Below are 22296 nucleotides of genomic sequence, written 5' to 3'. Positions count from 1 at the left end.
AAATTCTTGGCTATGCTATCAGCCTTCAGTGGTATTATTAGGAAGATTTTTCTAAAGCACTCTATTCTTGTTTACTCATTAAAAAATTGAACCATGGGAGTCGGGCAGTAGCGCAGCAGTTAAGTGCACGTGGCTCAAAGCGTTAATGGCCCCTGGCTCCCCATCTTCAGGGGAGTCGCTTCACAGGTGGTGAAGCAGGTCTGCAGGTGTCTGTCTTTCTCTCCCCCTCTCTGTCTTACCCTCCTCTCTCCATTTCTCTCTGTCCTATCCCACAACTACATCAATAACAACAACAATAACTACAACAATAAAACAAGGGCAACAAAAGGGAATAAATTTTTTAAAAATCGAACCATTCCTCAGTCTATATTCTCCTTAAACCAAATTCTGTGAGATTTTATCTGACATACATATATTTTTTTTACAATTTTACTTAAGTATTTACAAAGAACACATGTACTTATTTTTCTGCAAATTACTCTTTCAGAATGAAAGAACTGCAACCCAGGTTCAAGGCTGGCCCCCACTGCACTGAAGTTTTAATGCTGTGTTCTCTGTCATTCTTTGTCTCTGTACCTCTGCCTTCCTGTCTCTATTTTTTAAAAAGTAAAAAAGAATGTCTCCTACATCTAAATTTCTGGGATTTTGAGGGGGTCGTTATATTTACAGATAATGCTGCAGGTGTTTCATCTTTACTTTCTGTATTTCCTCAGTCAATCCAGCAGGTTTTCAACTCTCATTTGTTTTCTCTTATATCCCTATACACACAGAAAGACTTTTTTATAGAGGACTTACATTTTTTATTTTAATATTCATTTATTCCCTTTTGCCCATTTTTTATTGTTGTAGTTATTATTGTTGTTCTTGATGTCATCGTTGTTGGATAGGACAGAGAATAATGAAGACAGAACGGGAAGACAGAAAAGGGGAGCGAAAGACAGACACCTGCAGACCTGCTTCACTGCTTGTCAAAAGACTCCCCTGCAGGTGGGCAGCCAGGAGCTCGAACTGGGATCCTTTTGCCTGTCCTGTGCTTTGTGCCACGTGTGCTTTTCTCGCTATGCCACCACCCAACTTCCCTACTTTTTTTAAATGCGGTTTCTGAGTTCTTAACACAAGTTAAGAGTGGTGTCTAAAATCAGTGTGATGATTCAGATGCTACCATGTCACTTTTTCAGATAATTGACTGTATTTACCTTCCCTAACCCTGAAATATGAGAATAGTATCACTCCTGCCCCAGGTTAACTGAAGGACTAATCTAGATAAACCACAGCGCAAACTGTCTGACACACTAAAAACTGAACGAGGGTCTCATATTATTCAGTATTATCTCTCCTTATCCAAATGGGGTTCTGGGTTTCTCTTTAATTCACAGTTATATTGCCCTTTTGCATGTATACTTTTATTATAAGTCATCTCAAAGCCTGCTCGTGGAGGATTTGTATGTAAATAACTCCATCTGTTTGATCCATGTTTCCAGGACTGGGCAAGTGTTTGCTTTCACACAAAAGTAGAACAGCTGACTGGGTTTTATTACCTTCATTAAATGAATTAAAAATAAACCTGGTTCCAGTCTTGTTGTAGCACTTGTTAGGCATGATTGTGAATGTTTAAAATGCTATAATTAAAACTATTGTTCAAAGAAAGCACCACCTAGAATAACATTAAGTAAACTCAACTCAGAAGGTTCTCAAGAAAACATAACAGACTTTCTTTCAGTTACCTTAGAATGTGTACCCTCTTTCACACAGACTTTGCACTGACTGAAGGCAGCACAATCATGCCTTTGTGCCAAAAAGGATATCTTCCCTGTGGGAACCTTACCAAATGCTTGCCCCGTGCTTTTCACTGTGATGGTGTGAATGACTGTGGGAACAATGCTGATGAGGAGAACTGTGGTGAGTCTTCCCCTTGCCCCAGATGCAAACCCTGCCTAGTGAGTTCTCCCAAACCAGAAGGGGAGCGAATAAGAATAATGAACTGGAAGGGATAGTTTGGATTTCCACAGGGTAACCTGTTGTAATATAAATAATTGCTCCCCGATTTATTTGTGGTAATTGGCTGGATTTTCATACACAGAAATTGCCTAAGTCAGAAATGTAGCATCATTCAAAAATAAATTTTCAGACAGTTGTGCTGGTGGTTTAGTGATGCGCATATCTGCCTTCCAAAAATAAGCTTTCAGGTTGTATGATCAATCAGTGATTGTTAGAAGGGAAGGAGGGACAAACCAAGCAAAAAGGGTGAACTCGTAGTGAAGTTAAGACTTTTAGTGATCAACACAGTGTAATATATGCAGATGCTGATATAATATATGCACACTTGAATGTGCATAATGTCATGACCCTAAGTTCAGGGTTGATAAGTTTTGATTTACTTCAACAAAATTTTTAAAAATACAAATCCTACAAATTGTGTTTGATAAAAATCAAAAATTCTTTTTTAAAATCTATTTGGATACCCATATTTTGCTTCTTTGCTGGAGGAATGTGGGCCTCGTGTATGCATGATTTCACTAGTCTAGGCCACTTTTTCCCGTTTTCAGAGAGAAAAAAAAGGAGAGACACCATAGCACCCAAACTTCCTTCCCTGCCGGAGCACCTCCAAAGTGGTGGTACCAGGGCACATATCTGGGTCAGGTACATGGCAGTGGAGGTGTCCTAGGCAGGGAGCTATCTCTAGGCCCCTCACACTGAATTTTAAAAGGCTTCCTTGGGACACCTGTGTGAATGGGCTGCCGAGAGGAGTTACTCATTGAACAGACTTTACTGAATGAGTGCTGTGCCAGACATACTTCAAATCACTGAGACTCAGTGGACTCACAGAAGACAAAAGTATTTGCCCTTATGGGAAGCAGTAAACCTGTAGAAAAAATCCAATAGTTTCTGATAGTAAATATTGTAAAACTATATAAAATAGAATAATGTGATAAGGTGGAGAGGAGGTTACTTTCAACACCTAACCAGAGAAAACTTCTGAAATGAAGACATTTGAATTCAGGAATAAATTAAAAGGATTTGAATTCAGGAATAAATTAAAAGGATTTGAATTCAGGAATAAATTAAAAGGAAAACACACACACACACACACACACACACACACACACACACACACACTATTCTGGAGACCCAGAGTTACCGGCAAAGAAAATAAAATAACAAGCATAAAGCCCTGACAGCAGACGATATGTACATGGGAAGGAAAGGCGAGAGTGAACCAGAGTGGAGAGGGTGAAGAGCTGAGCAGAGGCAGGTCACCAACAGTCTAGCAGGCCAGTTGAGGTCTGGATGCCAGAACTGTTTGTATCCTCTTATCCAACCTTTGTACTTTTCTCTCAGCTATTCTGAGTAGACTCAAGACCTCAGATCTCCTGAATAAAAGAGTCCTCCCAGGTGTTTTCTATCAGAGAACTGCCTCTCCTTCCCATTGCCTAGCAATCCAAGATACACAGAACACCAAGAATGTGCTGCCTCTTGGATCTGTTCTACCCTTGGGTGCTGATGCCTGCTTCCCTTTTATGGAACCTTTGGCCTGATCTCCTGAGAATCATTCCTTCTCAGCCTTTAGCATGTGATTCAAGTGTCTCCTCATCCAAGAAGTGTGCCCCGCACCCTGACCCTCTATCACCATTCTCAACAACCTTTTTCCTTGTTGCCATAGAACCCTGCATGTGCCTTATGGTGACACTGAGGACTGCCGTGTCTTTTCATTGTATTCTCTCAGTAGGCATGAACTTGAGAAGAGTTCTTGCTTATATCTTTATGATTTAATGTCACTAGAGGCTGGAACAGTACGGCACATAGTAGGGACTCTGTGCTTGATGATGAGGCAGTTCTCTGGCTGTCAATGATCACTCAAATTCCTGGTCTTTCCTTTTCCATGCTTGGGAATGAGAGGCCACAGAAATTCATCTGCTTAATGGGACTGTGTTCAATGCAAATGAGATAAAAATTTAACTAAAGCAGGGGTGGGGGCATCTTTTTTCTGCCAAGGGTCATTCGGATTTCCATAACACTATTTGTGGGATATACAAAACTAGCAACTTAAAACATTAGCTCTTAATGTTGCTATGAAAAGAGCCTCTAGGTTCATTGAAGTTCAGGTCCTGCCTTGGCAGAACCAGATCAAATGATTTCTCAGACTGTATATGACCCACAGGCTGGATATTTATTCCCTATCTCTGCTTTATGGCATCAAGTAGAATCATTTTAAAATAGAAATAAAGAGATCAAAGGGATCTGTGGGTAACTATTTAAATTTACTTTTTTAGTTGCTAGAACCTCAATACCATCTGTTATAATATGTGTTATCATGTTAATGGCATCTGCTAAAGCAGTTATACCCTAAAACTGGGCTCTCTTTTTAAAAGAATGTGATTTAACCATAAAATAAAGGCAACTGGGCAAGGAAAATCATATCTTTATTTAAATAATTAGATCTTTTTAAAAAGTTTAATTATCCTTATTTATTTGTTTATTGGCTAGCAACTGCCAGAAATCAAGGGGAAGGGATGAGACAGAGAGGGAGAGAGACAGAAAGAGAAACACCTGTAGCATTGCCTCACCACTCGCATAGCTGCCCCCTGCAGGTGGGGAACCAGGGACTTGAACCTGAGTCCCTGTGCACTGTAATATGTGTGCACTCAACCAGATGTGCCACCATTCAGCCCCAGAAGACTGTATCTTCCGACAAATTAAGAATATTATTGCTCTCAATAGGACAACTTTTATTAAAAGAAGATTTGGGGGCTAGGCAGTGGCTCACTGAATTGAGTGCACACATTACCTTGCATAAGGACCTGGGTTCAAGCCCCAATCCTCATCAGTAAGGGGGAAGCTTCAGGAGATGTGAACAGGTCTGCAGGTGTCTCTTTCTCCTCTTTCTCTCTTCTCATTTTTTCTCTGTCCTATCAATTAAAAAAATTAAGAGGAAAATTGGACATAAGAAGTGGTGGGTTCATAGTGCAGCCATCGAGTTCCAGTCATAGCCCTGGTGGCAAAAAAAAAAAAAAAAATAGAGGACTTGATTTGTTTATTAATGAGATGAGGTGACACAAATTTTGTTAGAATTTATTATGTCTACAAAGTAGGTATTTACATATGCAAAACACAATAATATGAATGTGAGAAAATAAGATTCAGATGATATTTTTCTTCTGAGAACCTCAAAATTAAGAGCAAAAGTTTTATAAGTCAGTATTTGAAATAGGCAACATTTTTTCAGGTAAACTGATATGTAGGTAAAAGAATGATCTACTTCCATTATATGCTTATGATACATAAACCTTTATTTATATTTTCAAGGAAGTGAAAATCTCCAATGTTTGTCTAGCTTTTTCTCCCTTACCGTTGATGGCATCATCCTATCTTTTATTGATTTCATGATCAAATTTTTATATTTTTGTTTTGTAATTTGTTACTTGATTTGAAGATTAACTGATACATATTCATCACCATTTCACAGGAGACACTAGTGGATGGGCGACTATATATGGCACAGTCCATGGAAATGCTAATAATGTGGCATTAACACAGGAGTGCTGTAAGTGGTATTGGTTCAAAGACTCAATATCAGCTTTGCGAACAGCATGGTTTGTGGTGCATGGATTTATATGGGTGATTGATTCCCTTCAGAATTTCAATTTCAGTTCAATGTATTTCAGTGGTCACTGATCTATTGTCTGTCCATGGGTCTGAAGAGATAGAATGAAGAAAATGACATGCTCTTTTAATGTTAATTTAGTGTTAGGTCATGATTGCAAGGTGATACGGGTACTGAATAATTATGGCAAACATTAAATTTATCTTATTCTCCCTCACCCCCTTCTAAGTTTGAGCACCAAATATTTTCCACCCCTATGTTGAGTAGTGAGAGCAAAATAACTCAGATGTAACCTTAACCAGCAACACCTCATATTAGAGCAAGAGAGACAGACCTTTGCAGATGCAGGAACACTACAATATCTGTGCTCAATTAGAAAAGGATGTTCACACAAGGCAGTGTGGAAGCTTGCTGAGAGGTAAAAGGGCATGACTCTATCAGGGATGGGGAAAGATTCAGAGAAAAAATGACACTGGGTGAACTTTGAAGTCCGCAGATGGAAGGAAGGATAAGCAATAAAAGGATGAGGAAAGAAGCATGAGTAACAAAACACTGAGGAAGGAAGAGGCAGAACGTGCTGTATAGTGCCTTTCACAATGGCTCTGAGCAGATCTATCTGAATATAACACTAACCATGTGTTAGACACATTATAATGCCATTCAAAATTACCACTTGCTATATGCCTTAAATATGCACAAGTATAGATGTACATGTGAAAGTTAGAAATCGAAAAAAGTAAAAATAAATATAGCTGAATGCTTTAGTATTTCTTCTTGAACCACAAATGAATAGTCTCCACACATCCCATGGTGGCAATCTCTGAGCAACCACCCAAGATGTGGGATTCTCTGCTTTTAATGAAGAGGAAGAAGTATTTGTTAGTACATGCGAGACTGACTCTTGCTTAAGAACTGTAGAAGATTAAATGTACAGGAGTTTTCAGCTTGAGACAACTTTGCCCTCAGGGAATAATAGACACTTTCCAGAGATATTTTTGGAAGGAGGGGAGCCGATACTGCCTCTAATGGGTAGGAACCAACAATGCTGCTGAATACCCCACAATTAACACATAGGGCAGCCTCTACAACAGGAAATGGTCAAACCAAACGTGAACCTAGGTTAGACAGAAATAACGGTGAGAGACTGACTATTGTCCATTGAGTTGTTCCAAACCAATACTAAGAATCTGAATCTGAGCCCAGAAAACACCACTTGGAAGAGTGAGGCAAAAAGAAATCCAAGAGGCAGAGCCTGCTGGTATGGCTGTTAATAGGTGAGGAAGTTAGTTAGGCTCACATTTCTGGTCTAGGCAGCAGGCCCAGTCTGGACCCTATGGAATTCTAAGAGTTTCCAGCCCTGAGTGTTCAATCTAATAACATAATCATAATTCTCAATGTCAAGAAGCAAGGGAATAAACACTCTGAAACTGCATAATGGTTATGCAAAGGACTTCCACACCTGAAGCTTGGAGCTCCCAGGTTCAATCACCGGCACCACCAGAGCTGAACAGTACTCTAGTTAATAAATATTTATTTATTATACATATATGTTTACAAATATACATATATGTGTATATATACATATTATGAAATACATATGTATATGAAAACAAACTTAAGAAAAAAGAAATGACTACACCAATAAAAACACAGTGGTTTCCTAAACTTTACTAGAGTGTAGCCTATGAATTCAGTAGATAATAAAAATAAAAAGGTATTAATTTTACTAAAATTCAGTGAAACTGATTTTCAAATTAAATTTTTGATAATGATGACCTAAAGCACACATAGCAATTATGCATTAATTATAGACAGACTTAAATAATAAATATTAAATTTGAAAATAATTTCAAGCTCCACCAAAACAAACACCCACTACATCTGAGGTAAAAGCAAACACATCATAAATATACCTTTCCTTTTGATTAAAAAATCCCCCCACTCCTACACATACTCCCTACAGGCAATGATTACTCCATGGACCAACTTGGCCTGTTTCTCTATCAATTTCTCACTTTTTGGCAAGCCTCAACTTAATAATGATACAAATTCTTTCTGAATTCATTCTGAAGCTGTCTTTCTTATAAATGACTCAGATAGATGGATGGATCTTTGGCATTTTCAGCTTTACCATCTCTCCACAACTTTCATCTTCTACCTCAACTTCACAGTAAAGCAGAACTACGATCCAAAGCGAGATGATATCTGAGTCAGCTGGTTCTAATAAGCACCAAACATATGCTATGGAAGAAACAGTATTTAACTTTGCTCATAGCTCCCAAAGAGGTTAAAAAAGAGAAAACAATGAATTCAAATTTAATCCACAAGAGCAACCTCTTTGTAACATTCAATTAAATTGAATCGACTCACTTATACCCATTAAAGATGTACTCAGTAATAGGAATGTTTTCCATTGAAGAGAACTTAATCTTCACTTTATCGCTGTTATTTAAACATTTCTGTGGTTTATTTCTAGTCCTTTGCTAAATGTCTCTAAAATGACCACTGGAAGCTAGGACGGAGATGACTACTACATTAGTTTATATTTGACAAGAAGAGAATAGTTGCTTGTATTATGGGCCTTCCCCACATCACTTAACAAGGAGTTAACATTAAACATTCAATCAAAAGAGAGCAATATCAGTTGTTAGAGATTAAAATCATAATTAAATAAAAGAGGTTTATTATTTTTTTTACCCTAGTGAAATCTTATTCCTTTTGTCCCCTAGTTCTGAACAAGTACCCTCAACGCTGTAACTGCAAAGAGAATGAACTGGAATGTGTAAACATTGGATTAAAGTCTGTGCCAAAGATTTCCAGCAACCTGACAGTACTGTAAGTAGGGAAAAAAAAAAAAGCTGGAGGATATTTTCCCCTAAAGTCATGAAAACTATGTAACTGTAACTGTATTTTCTCTTTGTTCTGTATTATGCTATTTGTACATTAGCAAAATAATAAAAGCTTCCTTTAAAGCCACCAGTCATAAGAGAACTATGCATGCTTAAAAAAAATAATTTAAACACTTTGTATTAGATTAGTGGGATTAACCTTGGGTCCACAAATCACTCTGGTCTGGGATTTTTATTTTATTAGTTTCTAATGTGTGCACTATAAATATATCAATATTAAATAATTAAAAGTAAAATTGGGGACTGGGAGGTGGTGCACCTGGTAAATACATGTATTACCATGCACAAGGACCCGGGTTCAAGGCCCCAGTCACCACCTGCAGGGGGAAAACTTTGCAAGTGTTGAAGCAGTGCTGCCGATCTTGATCGCTCTTCATTCTACACTCTTCCTTCTCAATTGCTCTTTTCTATCAAATAAAATGAAGTTAAAATAAAATAAAACTTTTAAAAAAGTAAAATTTAAAAAGCAAGAGTATTCACTTATGCTTTCTTACTTTTAATGGTGTAATTTGTCCAAGACTACAAAGGTAGAAAAGTTCTATGAAAGCCGTTCTATTATAATTGTGTACATTTGCCTGTATTTTGCATGTTTTAGAGCCTCAGAAGTTTTCAGTTGTATCACATTTCAAGTATGATTAGGAATTTTTACGGTCTCGTGGCTCTCTTTGTTGTATTTTCTTAAATTACCCAGACAATAAAAAAATTAAAGAAATAAATCACTATAGACATACCACAGCCTATTCTACCAACTGGATAACTAGTCAACTAATTGCTAACTACCTTAATTTTGCTTTCTGGACCTATTCTCACAGGACAAAGTTTTCAGTAACCATAGTTGTTTTCAAATGTGTGTTATTTAGAATGGTTCACCATAAAAATATCCTCTCCTCAATCATGCAGCTTCAAGAGGAGAGTCTGACTGATTATAAAATCCATAGTGAAATCTGCTTTACATGTTATTTTAGGTCTCTTAAGAAGAACAGAATTCACAGTCTTCCAGACAAAGTTTTCAGTAAATACACAGGACTTACACATCTGTAAGTATTTATTTAAAACATTTTGTGTCAGGCAGTGAGTCACCTGGCCAAGTGCACACATTGTAGTGCGCAAGGATCCAGGTACAAGCCCTTGGGGTTCCCACCTCAAGGAAGAAATCTTCACGAGTGGTGAGGCAGGGCTGCAGCTATCTCTCTGTCTTTCTCCCTGTCTCCCCCTCCCTTCTCAAGTTCTGTCTCTATCCAACAATAAAAATAAATAAAATAAAATAAGGGAGTCAGGTGGTAGCGCAGCGGGTTAAGCACAGATGGGGCAGAAGGATCCTGCTTTGAGCCCCCGGCTGCCCACCTGCAGGGGAGTAGTTTCACAAGCAGTGAAGCAGGTCTGTAGGTGTCTATCTTTCTCTCCCCCTCTCTTTCTCCCCCTCCTCTCTCCATTTTTCTCTGTCCTAACCAACAAAAACAATAATAACTACAACAATAAAACAACAAGGGCAACAAAAGGGAATAAATATTTTTAAATTCTCAAATTTAAAAAATAAATAAAATAATATAAAAAAAATTTGTGAGAACATCCTTACGATATTTAAGATTTCTTTTCTATTTAGAAGTAAAATTAGGGGCTGAGTGATGGCGCATATGGTTGAGTGTACGTGTTACAATGCACAAGGATCCGGGTTTGAGCCCCCAGTCCCCACCTGTAGGAGGAAAGCTTCGTGAGTGGTGAAGCAGGGCTGCAGGTGTCTCTCTGTCTCTCACTCTCTATCATTCCATTCCCTCTCGATATCTGTCTCTATACAATAAATAAAGATAATTTTTAAAAAATTTTAAAAGAAGTAAAATTAATAGAAAGTTGATTCTGTTTACTATTAATTCTTCTAGTTACAATTAAGAGTAGAAAATAAATCATTACAGACTGTTATATCTGTTCACTTAATAATGTGTAGTAGAACAGATTCTTATCTAAATATTTTTAGAGTTAAACTGAAATTGAGATAAAGCATCTCAGTAAGAAAATATATTTCTTTTTTTTTTCCACATTGAAAATCCGGAGGCCCTACTTATACATTTTCACTGAAAGAAAAGTGTTAGGGAAAAAAAGAGCTATCAGACAGTTTAAAAGACAATGGCACAGACTATGAGGAAAATAGGGGCAAAATGTAAAATTAGTGACATTAACATACCTGAGGAAGGAAAGGTTCATCTGTATGGGTGCACTGAATAGGGGAATCACTCAGAACCAAAGAACTGAGATGCTTGGTATCCTTCAGGAAAGAAAATCAAAGTGGAGGGGACTAAATCCAGAGATGGTCTCTATTGGAAGAAAGGAACAAATTATCTACCCCAGTTTGCGTAGGTATTATTCATAACAAGGTAGATAAATCCTTTGCTTTACACTCTGCTCACCAAGCAGTCCTGTAATGACTAGGCTGACTTCTCAATTTATTCACATTAAATTATTTGGGATGTTATCTCAATCAGGGAATGTGAACATTCCTTTTAGTTTAGTGGTGGACCTACTACTTAAGACGATGAGAATAGTAAATCTCTATGTGTCATTTCCTTTGAGTTCAATTACTCTGTGCTAACAGAGAGCCAAAATTTCTACATTTGCCAAGATGGCCACTACAGTAAATTTAAAAGTCATCAAGGTAACTCTGTAAGGCCCCTTAGCAGTACAATCACCTCACTGTCTACACAATATTAAGGGCCAAGGAGAAAATTTCTAGAAATGTACAATTTGTTAAAATCTAATAACATCAAATAAATTAACCCTTTGATCATACTGGACAAACACAATTGGCTTGAAATGCTACCAACAATTCCATGCTGTCCATGAATTTAAGTATAGACAGGAAGTCACCAAAGGAAGTCCATGAGTGAGATAGAATTTTGTGTGAACAAAACCGCATCTGGATGAGATGATAACCTCTGTAAATCCCATTCTCAATCAGGACCTTTAGCTCCATTGTAAAACACATGGTCTTGTTGTCATCCTCACACTGATGTAGCTAGCTATGCATTGGTTCTGGTTTCCAGATTAATTTCTCTAGAGAGGAAAGACCAACTATACTGCTAATCTTACTGGAAATTTTTAGAATCACAACATATTCCTTCTCTGAATCAATATTGTCCTCACAATGTCTGACTAATGCTCAAGGGAGGCCAATATAAAACAGCAATGGCAGAGACTTTTTTAAATTATGTTTTAGAATACTTTCTTTAAATTTTATCATCTGGAGTCAACATTTTATAAATTTCTGATTTGATCTAGATTCTTCAATAATTAATTATGTTTCAGTCCTCATTTTTTTCAATTTCTAGAGAAATTATCAAAACCAAAGTGTTTTTTAAAAACCTCATTTAGACTAATATAGTCTACTATTTAGGCCTTTAACTGCCATCCCCCTTTATTTTCCTACTCACATTAGTTTTAGATCATCCTCTTTGAGAATACAGTAACAGAAGTAGAGAAATGAGTGATTCTCCTATACTATCTTCTAACATTGTTATTTATGAATTAAATATGCTATACTATTACAAATTGTGAAACTGACTTTATGCTTTGATCTATATGACTAATCTATTATATAGTCTGTCTTATATGTAATTATAAATATAATGTTATTAAAAAACAGACTTCATACAACAGACAAGTATTTCCTTAATTTTTCCTTTTCTCTAAAATAAAATTAGAAATGCACTTTATTACCCACAGTATAGATCATCACTGAGTTTTTAACATGATTTTGGTGATTCTCTACATATGATTCCATTTTTATAAGCCCCTCACATTTAACAGTTAAATAGTGAAAAATCCTTCACTGACTTCTGACCCTCTTAGACTCCCATGTAACTCCACTACCAACTCCACTGTAGTATACAATGAAACATACAGAGTTTCTGCTTCTCTCAGAAGGCCTTAGTAAGTACCAATATTTTCTGAAGGAGTGGTATGCATGCCTAACAGACAGGGAAAATAAACAGAAAGCAAGAACATCTTCAGCAAGGAAAATAAATAAATATAAGTAAAAACACTCAAAGGATGCAAAGTGACCAGGGAAATGTGTCTAATGCAAAAACAGACCAAAAAAAAAAAAAAAAAAAAAAAACCACCTCACAAGAAATGAAGGTGCCTATAAGGAAGAGATCATTAAAACATGTTTGTAAAGCTGAAGAGATAGCATAATGGCTCTGCAAAAAGACTTTCATTCCTGAGGCTCTGAGGTCCTAGGTTCAATCCCCAGCGCACCATAAGCCAGAGCTGAGCAGTGCTCTGTTCACTCTCTCTGTATCTCTCTTAAATTTAAAAAAATACTTAAAAAAACATGTCTGTAGGATCATTGAATGCATGATAAAAAGAAAATCCAGATGGGGCCAAGTTGTGGCACAGCTGGTAGAGTGCACATGTTACAATGCACAAGGACCTGGGCTCAACTCCCCGGCCCCCACCTGTACAGGAAAGCTTCATTAGCAGTGAAGCTGTGCTGCAGGTATCTCATTTTCTCCATCTCTAGTTCCCCTTCCCTTCTTGATTTCTCTCTGTCCCTAGGCATTAATAATAATTTAAAATTCTGGGTTTTACTCTATTTGAGCAAGGAGAAGGAAAGCACAAATACGTATTTTAGAGTGCACTGACCTAGTGAAGTTGATATGCATTGATAAACTACATTGGGATATATCAGAGAGATGACTGAATTCCTTGTTAAGTAATATTACTCTTGTTTGAGATGTTCTAAATACTTACAATGACATTAAGAAGACTTAAAATGCAGAAGTTTTTTTCATTCAGTAAAGCAAATTTCAAAGTTGAAATGAAAATTTAATTGCTAGATGAAAACTTTTAAAAATATCAGCCTTTCTAATATTGAGGGGGTAGAGAACCAGTTAAGATGACCCTTCAGAGATATAAAATATAATTTATGAAACTCACTATAATACTTTAGCACTGCTGCCATGGAAACCAACAGCAGTTCTCCTCCTCATTGTAGCAGAAACCGCATATAAATTGGGAATTCCTTCTTACACTGAGTTCTTGTTCAGCTCAACCACCAGCAACAAAATGTAATTCAAGGAGCCTGTTTGGCTCATGAATACAAAATGTGACATTAGCCTCTAAACATGCATGTCATGAAAGCATTTATTTGATTTAGTTTCAGGTACATAAATTCCTGTCATTTCTGCTTGAAAAGTCCTGACAGCTGAAATAGCAGGAATTCATGAACCAGTAAGTTATTCTTAGAAAAGTCGTTCATTGTAAAGTATATAGATGGGCTTATATCTTGGCTCTGAGTAAAAAGAGGACGTCACCTGACAAACTGTCATGATTCCAATTTTCCCTTCACATTTACCAAGATGCCGTTCTGCAAAGAAGAAAGCAAATACTAGAGGACAGAGTAAAAATCCAGCACCCCAAGTCTCAGATGAAGAAACCTGGACATCTAGTTTTCTAATAGGATGTCTGTAAGCTGACTAGTTTGAAGACTAGAGGCTCTTTACAATTTAGTGAGTCTGTCGTAAGTCCTGTCAGTAAAGCAGATTGGCTACTCACATCAAGTGAGTATTCAGACCAAAGCACATGGTCAAATTCACAATTCATGACTGTGTTCTTATTTTCAAGATGTGACCTGTAGGTAAAACGGGCACTGCCCTTTTGAATTAGCTCTCTGGAACAAAATGTAAATAGCACCAGTTAGGCAATACATTTTATATTTAAGTGGGACTACAAATACCTCAATTGTAGCATTACATTCTCCTTCTATTTTCATTTGTTATTCTAACATAATTCACCAAATTCTCTTTTCATCACATCACTCCAAAAACTCTGAAAATGCTAAAAAAAAAAAAAAAAAAAAAAAAAAAGATACTGATCTGTATCTCAGTCTTTCCACAGCATAACTGTAAGCCTAAAGCAGAATGCTGAAACAGACCTGGCTGGGGTTCAGGGAGGGAGTCCAGACAGTGTACAGGTCACAGGGTTTCAAACTGATGCTTTGTGCATCCTATAGTCCAGCTCTTCTGTAGTACCAACCTCCTCCACAAGGTGGTACACACAGAAACTACACTACTGGAAATGGACAGGTTTGCTATTAATAACCAAAAGCCCACCTGGCTACTTTAGGGTTGAGGATGTCAGTACCTTTTTTTTTTTTTTTTTTTGAGAAGCCACATAGATAGACTCATAACCCTGGATAATGAGCAGAATGACAGAAAAAGAAGATCTCAAAAAAGAAACAGAAATGTCTGTGCTTTCTAAGCTGTTCATTACAAGACTGGGTGTGGGGGAAAGCTGGTGCCGACCAGTATTTTACTTGAACAAGCTTTTATATCCTTTTCCTAATCTGAATTGTAAGTACGTCAGTATCTTTACACACATGTAACCCAAAGGCTGGGAAACTTTCCTAGGGAATAATCATAGCTTAACAAAATTTAGAGAACAGGCGGACGCTGAACAATGTACTAATTAATTTTTTAGCAATCCAATCAAATGAGAAGGAGAGATATAGAAGCCATTCAAAAAGCTGTGTAAAAGGAGGTGGGGACAGGTGGCAGCACGCAATACAGTGTGCAAGGACCTGGGTACAAGCCCCCAGGGGCTCCCCACCTACAGGGGGTGAAGCTTCACTAGTGGTCAAACAGGGCTGCAGGTGTCTCTCTGTATCTCTCTGTCTCTGTCTCTCTCTCACTATCTCCTCCTTCCGTGTCAACTTCTCTGTTTCTATTCAATAATAAGTAAAAAATAGTTTTAAAAATAAATGCTATGTGGTCATTAGTTAGTTACTACAACTAGTGAGAATATGTCCTTCCCCAAAGGCCTTTGGAAAATATGAATAAAGGGCTAACTGCCCACTGCATAATGAGCACAGAAAATGGAAATTGTTTACTTAGATAATCCCAATAGTGCTTTTACCAAATCAATGCAATATTGCTTAATAGCTTCAGAGGTTAAGTAGAGTATGACCCTGTGAGTGGAGGGTGGGATATATAGCCTCTATGCAAACAGTGAAACCATGTGTGACCTTGGACAGCTCATCAGCTCACTTTCTGCTAGTTATTCTGTATGACAATAGAGAAAAAGATGATTTTTCCCTCTCTGGGGAGGAATGAAACCGAGAGAAATAAATTAAAGGTGAAGATCTGCTTCAAAAGTAGAAAAGCTTATCCGTGGGAATCAGGCTAGTTTGAGCTGGCTAGCAACACTTGCAGGTTGGCAGGAGGCAGCCAAGTCTATAAAGGCAAGACTAGTCCTTCCCCCCGACATATCCCCCAAGTCTGTGGGCAAATCTGGAACCAGCTGCAGAGGTGCTTGGGGACCTACACTGACTAGGCTCACAGCTTCTACTTCCAACAGGAGAAATGACTTTGGACTTGACAAGTCAGTACCACAGGCTTTCTTGAGGTAAAGAAAGCACAGCCCACTTTGAATGATGTAATAAAGCATCTAAGCTGTAATTTATGACTCTTCTGTCTTACTTCTTCCAGATTTCTTCAGTATAACTGTATCAGACAAATATCCAGGAAAGCATTTTTTGGACTACACAATCTGCAAATACTGTGAGTAACTTCTTATTGAATGCTATTTTTAAGTCAATGTTAAAAGGAGAAAATGGTTTATTGGTTAAAAGCTTGATGTGGTCATAGTGAAGTGAGATGGATAGGCTAACACAAAGTACTTAGGTTAGCTATTACACAAAAGGAATTATTAAATAATTCCTCTCCCTGCCCCCAGAAGATAGATAGAGGTGCTCCCTGACTGTCTTTTCCAGATTGGGTCATGTTTACATTATTTTATCAACTTTTTCTAAAGATTGCTAATTCATGTAGGTAATTTTATAAAATGTTGGTTGACTTAAGAATGTGGCCAAGAAAAGAAAAAAAAAAAAGACCAGCTTAAAGTCACCCAAAATTCTGTCTTATTCCTTTTGCATGTTTCGTTTTTATATGGTTCTGGTTATCAAACCCAGGGTTTCACACATGGAAAGCATCTACTATACTACTGAGCAAATGTCCACCCCTAGTTCTGCCCTTGTATGTCAATGAAATGTAATATCCTAATAATTTTATTTGGACACTTCCCTGGCCCTGTCCCCACTCCCTACAGACTGTCTGGCTTCCATTTACCTTCTGCATATACTTTGATTTCCCCCCACACACACCTATCCCTACCCTGCTAATCAGAAGAATGTTCCTCAGAAGCAGATGTCCAGATTTCATAATAATCCTCAGAGGCTCACAGCCTTATTAGATATGACTGACATGGAGTACTGAATTTGCCTAATTAACTCTCCCATGCTATCTGTAGATATCTCAGCCACAACTGCATTACAACTCTCAGACCTGGAGTATTCAAAGACTTACATCAGTTAATTTGGTTGTAAGTACTCTAAGCCTTATCTCCCACTATAACAGATCATTATTACAATGATACACATCAACATTCATGGTCTCTATTTATATATCATGTTTTATTAGATTATTTTTGACTTCCTTGTAATCTGTAGCACTTTACCCAAGTAATTCTACTAACGGCATGCCAGATAATGGCTGTGCAAAAAGAAACTGATGCCAAGCGTTCTTGAGGTGATCTTCTGAGTCCAGACATCAGCATTCACCTATAACAAAGTTTCTCAACTCTAGCACTACTGGTGTTTGGGTTCCTAAAGTCTTTGATCTGTGCATTCTAGAATGATATGCAGCCACCACAACATCTGCCCCTCTAGGTGCATGGCTCTCAGAGTTACAATAAAGTAAAATCTCTCCAGCCATTGCCAAATGTCCACTGGGAGAGGGGAGGGACTTGACCTCTGTTGAAAACCTCTGACCTAGAGAAGAGCACATGGAAGTGCTACTTGGTTTTTCAGAGAAAGATCTGCAATATGGCAGTTTGTGGTGTTTCACCACTTGGCAGGCTAACACCAGCTCTATCAACGATTTTCATTATCAGGTGTCTTCATTTTATCAACAAAATGAGCAAAACAACTCCATGTTGGTTTATCTGGTCTGGAAAAAGCCAGGAATTCAATTTTATCCTGACCTCTTCCTGTGTGTGCCGCAGCCCCAGGACTAATGATCCTGCCAAAATACTCAACCTTCTTAGCTTTTTCGTCCTCATTTGTAAACTTCAATCATAATTCCTTTCAAAGAGGAATGATGTGAAGCTTAGGTTAGACTACATGTAGGAAGTGGCAATACACCATATTTAAGACTTCCAGTGGGCTTGTTTGTACAAACATCACTGAATGCACTGTTTAAATACCATAAAACAGACCATGTGATTTCTAAAAGACTACTTTCATTAGTCCATCATCAGTCAATCAGTTATCATTTAATACGCCCATCTCAGACCAATAAACAAAGGCAGCTCTTGTTAGAACAGGTATCCAGAAGTAAGGGGTACAACTTGGGTCTTTCAACCTGGTGGGAGGTGAGTGCAAGAAAATAATACGATCAGAATAAAAACTGAGAAATTCTGGGTTAGGGCCTCTGGGGATTTGAAACAAATGCTATTCGAACCACAAGGTGGAGGAGAGGCTGTATCTCTCAGGAAGGAGAGACCCTAGCCAGAAGATCAAGTCTAGCAAAACACAGAGAAGAGTAGCAAATGCAAGAGAAGAATGAGATACATAGGTCTTTCTTTTTTCCTGATTTTATTGCACAAACACTTCTAACGTTGGAAATGTTTGTGATGTTTTGTCAGAATTCTAGATGACAATCCAATAACCAGAATTTCTCAGCGGATGTTTCTTGGATTAAAGTCCTTGTTTTTCTTGTAAGTATTCATCTACCTTTCAATACAACTGTCTACAAACTGAGATGACCCCTAGTATTAGTTTACAACAATTCACTAAAAGTCTTATTCATCTCCTAAAGGTGTAGAAATACACCCCCGTGATCTTATAATTTTGCAAGTCAATATTAAATCACTAATAAAAAAAAAAAACCTTTTCCTACACTTCCACTCACAGTTGTGAATGCTATTTCCTGTATCTTGATTGTGGCATATTTTATATCTATAGATTTTTTTTTCTTAATCCCCTTTAATTTCCATTAGTTCCCCAGTATGTTTTTACCTGCTGTGGTTGACCACTGACAGTATTTGCTTTTATCTCCTAACTACATCCTAATGACATCTGTTCACAATTCCCATGAATTCAGCTCCAGCTACATTTTAACAGACGAAAATGCAACTGTGCCCAGCAAGAGTTGCTGAAAATCTGTCTTACCAACAAAGCTATTCCCATAATTACATTTCCACTGTTTATTAAAACACTAGAATGACTCATTAGCAGGAGACTAGCATGTTTCTTTACAGTCGATCCTATAGCATCATCATTTTTCCATTCAAGTTTTCCCTATCACTTCTGAGATTTAGTAGTTCCTAATGTGGTTCTTTAGCATTGTAAATGATTAATGTTGCCTTTAAAAAGGAATTGTGATGAATGGTGCTAGAAATTATTGTATATTTGAAGTTTCCAAGGAAAATTCCCACCTACTTCAAATTTACTACACCATATACATCTCAGAAAATTAAACTGTATATTTATTCCTATTATATATCATACTCGGGCATTCACAGTTTCTTTGACATTGGCTCCCCTACCCACGCCAAACACATAACCAAAAAGCATTTTGAAGAGGAAATTGGGTTTATGTTCTTCATCTTGTTATACCTATTTTAGGATGCAAGTTTCCAACTTGTGAAAAAAAAATAAAAATACTACTCTCAAAGTGGCATATCATTTTGTTTCCAATTAATATCTTCTCTTTGTAAAGGTCTATGGTTAATAACTACATAGAAGTCCTGCCCAAGCAGATGTGTGCCCAAATGCCTCAGCTCAGTTGGATGTGAGTATCCAGTTAAGATACTAATTGGTTATTTGTCCAAATTAAGAAGACTAGACCTAAAGTTATTTCAAGATGACAGAGGGTGCTCACTTCAGCAGCACATATAGTAAAACCAGAACAACACAGAGATTGGCCTGGCGCCTGTGCGTGGATAACACATACAAATTTGTGAAGTGCTCCATATATTTGCTAGAGTTACTGACAGCAATCCCACATTAGAAGATTCCATGGGAAATCCATCTGTGAATTTTCTTCGTGAAACTCAAGTCTAATGAGGTCATTTACTGGTTTAAAACTCTTTTGAAGGGGCTGGGTAGTGGTGCACCTGGTTGATCGCACATGTTACAATGAGCAAGGACCCAGGTTTGAACCCCCGTTCCTCACCTGCAGGGAGAAAGCTTTGCAAGTGCTGAAGCAGGGCTACAGGTGTCTCTCTGTCTCTCTCCCTATTACCCTCTTCCCTCTCAATTTCTACCTCTTTCCAATACAAAAACAAAGATAATAATAGGGGCCAGGTGGCGGCAAATGTATGTTACAATGTACAAAGACCTGGGTTCAAGGCCCCAGTCCTCACCTGCAGGGGGAAAGCTTTGCAAGTGGTGAAGCAGGGCTGCAGGTGTCTCGCTCTCTCTCTGTCTCTCTCTCTCTCCCTCTCCCTTCTCAATTTCTGGCTGTCTCTATCCAATAAATAAAGATAATAAAATTTTTAAAATATAATAAAAAGTTTAAAATAAAAAAAATAAATAAAAACTCTTTTGATAATTCCCATGAATGTGAGGATGAAATTCTTTCTCCTTGAAGACTTGGGGCCCCTCATTTCCTATCATTTCTTCCATCTAGTCTCTTTTCCTTCCCCTTCTCCTCCAGTGCTTTTCTTCCAGTGGTTCACTTGTTTGTAAATGAAAGTTTAGTAAATGCTAGGAAAACAGACATCTATCTTATGATTTAATACCCCTCACAACAGTCAGCACCTAGTAAGTATTCAACAAATCTTTGCTAAAAGAATGTGCTGAACCATTTTCATTCTTTGATAGCTTTTAACCAACACCTGTTGAAAAAAACAGTTTAAGCTACTTCCTAGCTTTCATTCCCACTACTGACATACTCAGTTACCAGATAATACTGAGGCAGGCAATATTGAAACAGGCAACAATTTCATACCTGGTGAAAAATGCAGAATGTACTGTCCTCCATATCTCTTCTCACTGTCAAATCATGGCCCTCTATACCCATGAGATGAAAAAAAAAAAGTAGTACTTCTGCCTTCAGTACTTTCTGAACTAACTTCAGAATTCCTTGTTATAATAGCATTAGAGAGGCTGGCATTCCTTTCCTATTTTACTTTATTTTAGTGGCATTTACTTATATACCTATTGTTAGAAGTTTTTCAGGAAGATGAGTAAGCCACCACTGAAAATGGAAATAATCATTTGAAATACTTAAAAATAAGTCTCAGGGCAGGGGAGACAGCTTAGTGGTTATGCAAAAATGACTTTCATGCCTGAGGTGTCAAAGTCCCAGGTTCAGTCCTCTGCACCATAAGCCAAAGCTGAGCAGTGCTGCATGTTCGTATTTTCTCTTTCTTTCTTTCTTTCTTTCTCTCTCTCTCTCCCTCTCTCCCTCTCCCTCTCCCTCTCTCTCTGCATGTTCGTATTTTTCTCTTTCTCTCTCTCTCTCTCTCTCACACACACACACACTATTTAGAAAAGAGCCCAGGCAGCGGCACACCTGGTTGAATGCACACATCACCATGTGCAAGAAGCAGGTTTGAGCCTCTGCTCCTCACCTGCAGGGGAATGCTTTATGGCAGTTGAGAAGAAAGGAAAGGAGAGGAGAGGAGAGGAGAGGAGAGGAGAGGAGGGGAGGGGAGGGGAGGGGAGGGGAGGGGAGGGGAGGGGAGGAGGGGGGAGGTGGAAATTCAGTAAAGAAACAAGAGAAGGATCACCTGGTAAAGCACACACTTTACCATGCACGGAATCTGGGTTCAGGTCCCTTGCCAACACATAGGAGCACTTGCACAGGAAGTTTCACCAAAGGTAGAGCAGTTCTGTAGTGTCTCTCCTCTCTCTCCCTAACTTTCTGTTTCTCTCTCATCCTCTGTCTCTTACCCTCTATCAAATATAAAAGAGTTCACCAGGACTGGAGGAAAAGTATAGGTACAGAGGCTCAACAATAACCCTGGTGGCAAACAAAACAAAACAAAAATTAAACCTCAGTAAAAACAGGTAAATTAAATACTTGGAAACTAAACAATTATATGCACATAATAGGAAACAAACAATAAAGAGTAAAGGAGGCAACCTCCCCCCAAAAAAAATTTGCCCCAGCAATAAGGAACCAACATCAAAACTAGGATTCCTAGGTTACTCACTTGTACTCTAGGCTCTCACAAATGCTAAAGGAAAAATAAAACCCACTGCAAATATATAATCGACTAGATTGCCTGATCATAAATTAGAAAACCATTCAATGAGCCCAGAGTAGGGAAGGTCAGGCCTAAATCCCCTCAGTCTAAAATTAAAAAAAATTTAAAAGCCTGCCGTGTGTGTGTGTGTGTGTGTGTGTGTGTGTGTGTGTGTGTGCGTGTGCAAATTAAACACGAGGGAGTCGGGTGGTAGTGCAGCGGGTTAAGTGCACATGGCACAAAGCGCAAGGACCAGCAGGAGGATCCTGGTTCGAGCCCCCGGCTCCCCACCTACTGGGGAGTCGCTTCACATGCGATGAAGCAGGTCTGCAGCTATCTTTCTCTCCCCCTCTCTGTCTTCCCCCTCTCTCCTTTTCTCTCTGTCCTATCCAACATCAACAACATCAATAACAACAATAAAACAACAAGGGCAACAAAACGGAATAAATAAATATTTAAAAAAATTAAACACGGGCCCCAAAGTCCCAGGTTCAATCCCCCGCATCACCATAAACCAGAGTTGGGCAGTGCTTGGGTTAA

General features: G+C 38.1%; 1 protein-coding gene and 1 non-coding gene across 2 annotated transcripts in view; both read left to right on the top strand.

The window, feature by feature from the left end:
• Positions 1–22296, top strand: part of RXFP2 (relaxin family peptide receptor 2) — a 69979-nt gene that overhangs the window by 23583 nt on the left and 24100 nt on the right. The window contains exons 2-9 of the mRNA XM_007520292.3: positions 1753–1899; positions 5465–5542; positions 8332–8437; positions 9477–9548; positions 15990–16061; positions 16810–16881; positions 18205–18276; positions 19281–19352. Of these exons, the coding sequence (XP_007520354.1) occupies positions 1753–1899; positions 5465–5542; positions 8332–8437; positions 9477–9548; positions 15990–16061; positions 16810–16881; positions 18205–18276; positions 19281–19352 (691 nt within the window). The remainder of the gene's footprint in view (positions 1–1752; positions 1900–5464; positions 5543–8331; positions 8438–9476; positions 9549–15989; positions 16062–16809; positions 16882–18204; positions 18277–19280; positions 19353–22296) is intronic.
• On the top strand, positions 19435–19540 carry LOC132538834 (U6 spliceosomal RNA). Its single transcript, XR_009550147.1, has one exon. It is a non-coding gene; the product is annotated as a U6 spliceosomal RNA (small nuclear RNA).

The sequence above is a fragment of the Erinaceus europaeus genome, chromosome 5 (assembly GCF_950295315.1).
Source record: "Erinaceus europaeus chromosome 5, mEriEur2.1, whole genome shotgun sequence".
NCBI classification, from domain to species: domain Eukaryota; kingdom Metazoa; phylum Chordata; class Mammalia; order Eulipotyphla; family Erinaceidae; genus Erinaceus; species Erinaceus europaeus.
The sequence above is the reverse complement of the archived record's forward strand: the minus strand, read 5'-3'. Positions and strand labels throughout refer to the sequence as shown.